Below are 6379 nucleotides of genomic sequence, written 5' to 3'. Positions count from 1 at the left end.
AAGGCTGAGTCAACCTTGGGCCTGGTGGGACTAGAACCTGCAGTAATTGCAGGCAGCTGTGTTAATAACAGATTGTCTTACCAGTTAATAACAGACTGTCTTACCAGTCTGAGCCACAGTTGCCTTTAGATTTCAGATGTTGGGTGGAGCTTCGTTTTAAATTTGGCGACTTTCTCCCGTTTTCTTACCTCTCTGAGTGGGTAAAGTGAGCAGGGTGGAGGCTCCTGAGACAGGGTGCAATGTCTGGCTTCCTAACTTGGGGACGTTACAGGTAGTCCTGCACTTGCGACCACAGTGGAGCCCAAATTTTTTGTTGCGTAGTGAGTTTTGCCCCATTTTATAACTTTTCTTGCCACATTTGTTAAGGGAATCACAGCAGTTCTTAAATTAGCCATGTGGTTGTTAAGTGAATCTGGTTTCCCCATTGACTTTGCTTGTCAGAAGGTTGCCAAAGGGTATCGTATAACTCTGGGACTTCACAACTGTCATAAATGTGAGTCAATTGTCAAGCATCCAAATGTAAATCATGTGACCATGGGGTTGCTGCAATAGTCGTAACTGTGAAAAATGGTCATAAGTCACTTTTTTTAGTGCCATTGTAGCTTTGGACGGTCACTAAATGAATTGTGGTAAGTCGAGGACTAACTGTATACTGTTTCAGTAGATTAAGTGTTTGAGTTGCGTTAGGTGATTGGGAACACTTATTTTGCCTATCTTTCTTTTTTTTTTCTCCTATAACTTGCAATCTAGTTGGATCAAGGCCTGTGTGCCAATTTGTGAACTTGTCAGTCTGAATGGCTATAGTGGGTAAACATTTTTGAAGATTAAGTTTAGTCTTATATTGCAATGATGTTTTTCCTTATTTGTTGAAATTTGCCTGGGCTGTCTGCTGGAAGAATCGCTGCATTTAAGCGAAGAACAACTTACTGCAGTCACATCTGTTTGAAAGGAACTTATAAGTAACAAAAACTAGGAAGAGAAGTTGCATTATTAACATAATATAAGGTTAGGATATTTCTTTGAAGTCTCAAGAAAAGCCCAAATCATTTGGCTCTGTGTAAAATATAGTTTATGTAGACAAATAATTAGGAATGACTTATTATTCTAGGTGTAAGTGAACAACTAATGTTTCTGCTGAATGTTATGATTTCAGTCTTTGATGTCTCAGAAGTGTTTGGAAATTTCTGAAGTTGGATATTGTGTTGAGCACAATGTTTCAAAGTCAGTTACTATCTACATAAATCTCAAAGGCTGTGCTTTGTCAAATTAAGGGAAATTACACAGATGCTAAAGGATCTATGAATTAGTCATGTTTTTGAACTTTCATACTGTTTACAATGTAAAGTCAATAAAAAAGTTAAAAGATTTGCTGAAATGTTATTAGCTAAAATAACTGGGTATTAAACTGGTTTCTGTTTGAGGCCTAAAAGATGCTGCAACCAGGTGAGACATATGTGGGAAAGTTGGTGACCATGTTCTGGAATGAGGCTACATCAGATAATAAGAATAACAAAGTGAACAGTTCCAAGTCATGAAAATAGTTGGTCAAGTCTTTCCTAAGTTTAATAATGCATTTTACCTTTGAGAATACATTTTACCAGACAGAGGAAATGTGCCAATCACTTATGATTTTCTCAAAGAAGGGCTGGACAAAGATAAAATATTCCCCATTCTATGAATAATACTACTATGAAAGGAACACAGTTAGATATGAAGTGGGGACAATCTTCATATTATTTAGATGCCTAGAGTCAAGATTCACCCAAAAGATCATATCAATAACAACCAGTGATTCCGTCAGTGCCCTTACATTTTTTAAATTTCAACTGTCTTAAAAAATATAACTTCATTCAAATGTGGTAATAAAAGTTAATATGGCCCATTATTTTTGTAAAGAAGGAATCTTATGAAAACAGTGCATTAATGCTTAAAGAAATTAGGAGATTCACTTGAAAATGGATGTTTAATTTTCAAATTTTAAAATATACGTTAGAGAAAGATAATGCCTTTGAGAGAAAAATATGGTGGATGTACTCTGCTTCTACTGTTCAACTTTTTTTTGACAAGCAGATCTTATTCAATGTTTTCTCTCAGGTGGCTGGCACAGGTATTTTGCTGCACAGTTTCTGCAATATTTGAGTATCTCTGGAATAAGTGATAGGAGCTTCTCCTCAGAAGTTATCTGTGAGGCCTTTAAGAGGTCTTTTTCCAACTGATAAGAGCTATTCCAATTCTCAGGTTCTCTCCCCTAGTATTCCCAGTTTTTAAATTCAGCAGAATACCTGTGGAGGGATAGTTTGGATGTTTACAAATGGCTTTTTCCCTTATAGCTCCCCATCTTAGCAACATGGATGGACAGGGCTGGAACAGGGATATGAAGGCAATTGTTACTGTATTTCAGAACATGTAATTACTTTGAGGACAAAGATCTGCTTGCATGACGGACATTGCATTCTTCTATGGATCAATTGGAGGAAGCACAGATTGATTCATAATAATCTTTGTACATTTTGTTTTTGTGGTGGCAGTAGTGATGATAATTGTTTTGGATGTATTAAGAGAATAGAAATGGAAATAGTGTGGAAGGCTTTTCATTTAAATTACAATCTAATATATTCTTGCCTAAAGAGAAGGTGTGGTTCAAAATGAATTGTTGATTTTCATCCAGTAAATGAGCCTCTATGTTAATAATATTTTTAATTCTCTAGTCAGAGTTGCCACATGCAGCAGTAATATTTTTGAGTGACAAACTACGTCGTAGATCATGGTACTTTAATAGTTAGCCATTTCTACATAAAATTATTTGTGTTGAGTGCTTTTATGCCACTTCAACTGTGCTTTTTTTAAGGCTATGAGAAGTCTGTAGGTAGAATATTCATTTAAGTCTCCCCCCCACTGTTCATTCACTGTATTGAATATAATGTTTCTCCATTACGTTTTGAAGTCAGTAGCCCAGTAAACTAGATTTAGTGTGTTAAATAAAATGCCTAAGTCCACTTGAGTATTCCAGGTGTATGATAAATAGACCAAAAAAAAGCATGGGATAATAAAAGATATAATACAGGTAGTCCTTGATTTAGGACCACAACTGAACTCAAAATTTCATTGCTAAGCAAGACAGTTATTACATGAGTTTTGTCCCATGTGAATCTGGATTCCCTATGGACTTTGCTTGTCAGAAGTTCACAAAAGGGATTCACATGACCCTGGGACACTGCAACCGTCATAAATATATGACTGTTGCCAAGCATCTGAATTTTGACCACATGACCACAGGGATGCTGCAAACAGTTATATGAAAAAGGTCACAATTCACTTTTTCAGTGCTGTTGTGACTTTGAAGGGTCACTAAATGAACTGTTGTGAGTTGAGAACTATGTATTAGAATCTGTTCTTGAGAAAGCCATGACTTTGTGTAGAACCTGCTTTCTTCTTTCCTTCCTCAAGCAGGTGTGTGGCTGCAGTCATCTTGCCTGAATCCTCTAAGCTTTCTTTTCTAAGAACTACTTTTCAAAAAAATTCTTTAATGAAAAGGATCTAGAGACTGATATACAGCAAAGAAGTCCCTGAATCTAACATTAGAATGCCTCTAGGCTTGATATGTAGTCATGGAAGCTAAAAAGATACGGGTAAAAAAATGCAGCCCAGTGCATTATTTAGGAGTGCATCCATGTCTCCCAGAAGAAGGTAAAGATAAATTGGGGACGGAGCTAAAGAGCAGGTGGAGAACAACCTCACAAGTTTGCCCTTTAGTAGATATATTGTTTTTACTGGCAATAAATCTCATGGATGCCATTTAATGGTTATCAATACTGTATGCTCAGAATTCCTACCAGTGTCTTAGAAGGAAATGAGCCCTGATTTTAAATGATCTGAAATTAAAAAAACATTTAATTCCAACAATCAGTTCTTACTGTTGATAGTTTTTTTAAAGGCTTGATGCTTCAGCTCTTTTTCCAGAGGAAAAGATTACATACTGAGAGAGCTCTTACCATGAACTTCTTCTTTATCTCTAATGTGTAGAAATCAGTTACATTTTTCCAAATTCTGTGAAAGTCTCACTTGATTTCTTTTACTCTCTGAATATTTGAAGATTCAAATGCATTGTGTCTCCATAATCAGTAATCAAACATATTTATTTTCTTCAAATAGGTCGTCGGTTCATGTTTTCTCACCTGAAGTAAAGATGGTGAGTGTGGGGGTAGGTACAAGGTCCGATTGGGTGAGAAAATCCTGTCCAGGCTCTGGGTAAGTTTTGTAAGAGATATTTCTATAGTTTATTAAGTTATTGATATGTTTCTCTGTCTAGCATTTTCCTTTCATTTGTAGAACTTATATAGAGACAGATGAGGCTGTCTTGCGAAGAAGACAAAAGCAGATAGATTATGGGAAAAATACCATTGGTTACCAGCACTTTGTCCAACAGGTTCCCAGGTAAGCAGTAACTGTTATTTCTCAGTTTTTATTAGACTTCTACATAACAAAAGCTTGGGTGGGCTCCTACTGTGGTCAGTAGCAGATCTTCTCAAAGTTCTGGTATTTGGGCTGTTCATTTTAGAATCTGGTCTTGAGGTAAAGACCTTGAAATACTTGCTTTAACAGTTCTCTCTGTGCTCCTTCTTTGGGAGGCCTTGAGGTGCTTTTTAATTTCTGATGCTTCATTCCAGGATGGCTCGCCGGTCAGGTATTCACCCCTGTACTCCAAATAAATATAAAAAGTACAGTCGTCGCTCCTGGGACATGCAAATTAAGCTTTGGCGAAGGGCACTTCATGGTTGGGATCCACCTGGACATGAGAGGGATCCACCTGGACATGAGAGGGAAGTATTTCTAATAATAAAAATGTTGCCCAACTCTCAACAAATATGAATGACTCACATTAATCAAATAAACAAATAAACAACAAAACCAAAAATTATAATAAAAGCAATTAAAGCTAAAAGATGGCAAATGCAATGAAGCAAGCGGTGTTACTCTCCTTCACCAAAGGCCTGGATGAAAAGTTTTTCAGGCTCTTCTAAACAACACCAGAGCTGGCCATCCAGATCTTGGGAACCTTGTTCCAGGGGGCATCTTAATTGAATTGGTGAAGCAGATGCTATGGGAGGCAGTCAGTCCTTCAAGTAACCAGCTCTATGCCTTTAAGCATACATAACAACCAGCACCTTGTATCAAACCCAGTTGCAAACTGGCAACTAGTACAGCTTGCAAAGTAGAGATGTTATATAGGTAGATAGAGGCATGCTTCATTCTGGACTAATGGGAGCTTTTGAGTGGTTTTCAAGGGCAGCCTCATGTACAGCCTGTTGTGGAAGTCCAATCACAAGGTGACATAAGTATAAATGTCTGAAGGGACCCCCAATCTAGGAAACGGTGTAAGTGGCACACTAGATGGAATTGTGCAAAAATCTTCCTGGCCACAACTAACACTTAGATTTCTAATTTTGCTTATTTGGTTTGAACAGAAAAAAAATTCAAAAGTAAATTAAGACACACCCAACCATATACTTCTCTGGTCAGATATTTTGCTATCAGAAACTTATTAATAAAATCCATCATTTGGCAGGTTTACTTTTAATCACAATTCTGTATTGTAAATAGCCACCTTTATTGTGCAATATTTACTGCCAGCAGCCTGGTGACCCACTTATAAAGTAATGCTCCCACACTATTCAGGAATTGCAGGTCTAGTCTCCAGTCCATATGCACTCTCCTTGGTATTCCTTATCACCATGGAGACAGAGTTAATTGTCAACAGAGTTGTCATGCTCTTCAGTGAGAGCAAATGGTTCTGGTGCCCATCAGAGGCTGGGAGTATTTTACACTATATTAAGGTGGAAAATGAAAAGGATCACATATATGAGAAAAGAAGAAGTGAGTAAAACACCATTTTATATTTTCATTCCATTAAGTTCCATGGGTTGCCTATATATTGGCTATCATTCTGTGGCAGAAGGTAGAAGTGTTTAGGCTGACACATTCAACTACTCCTATTCCATTTTTCAAATGGGTTTTTATTTACATTCTAAGATAGGAGTATGGAATATTTTGTGGGTTGAAGATTGAACTTCCTAGAAATGTTTTGAAGGGTCACATGGCAATTGGCAAGGCCACAGTCCAATGTGATTGGGTCACCCTCTTTTCTTTCTGGGCTCTGGTCAGCAAAAACCTAGACAGCTCTTTCTGGAGATCTAAACTGACTGTTAAGATAGACAACTGCAGATTGCTTTTTCCCAGTTTAGTCTCTAAAGCTTTTTAATACATTTGCTGCCTGGCTTAGTATGAACAGCCTGTTCTGTTTTGCAAGGCAGGAGCTGGTGACCAAAATGGATCTTTTGTCTAATCTCCCAAATGACTGGTTTGATGCTCAGTGTATTCA

General features: G+C 37.4%; 1 protein-coding gene across 1 annotated transcript; it reads left to right on the top strand.

The window, feature by feature from the left end:
- Nucleotides 1-2347: 2347 nt before the first annotated feature.
- Nucleotides 2348-6266, top strand: LOC131190508 (oocyte-specific histone RNA stem-loop-binding protein 2-like). Its single transcript, XM_058167843.1, has 4 exons — nucleotides 2348-2406; nucleotides 4153-4248; nucleotides 4330-4434; nucleotides 4668-6266. Exons 1-4 carry the CDS (start codon nucleotides 2348-2350, stop codon nucleotides 4867-4869), a joined length of 462 nt encoding a protein of 153 aa, XP_058023826.1. The 3' UTR covers nucleotides 4870-6266.
- Nucleotides 6267-6379: the final 113 nt, after the last annotated feature.

This window comes from Ahaetulla prasina, chromosome 2 (assembly GCF_028640845.1).
Source record: "Ahaetulla prasina isolate Xishuangbanna chromosome 2, ASM2864084v1, whole genome shotgun sequence".
NCBI classification, from domain to species: Eukaryota; Metazoa; Chordata; class Lepidosauria; order Squamata; family Colubridae; genus Ahaetulla; species Ahaetulla prasina.
This window is presented reverse-complemented; position numbering and strand designations above follow the sequence as displayed.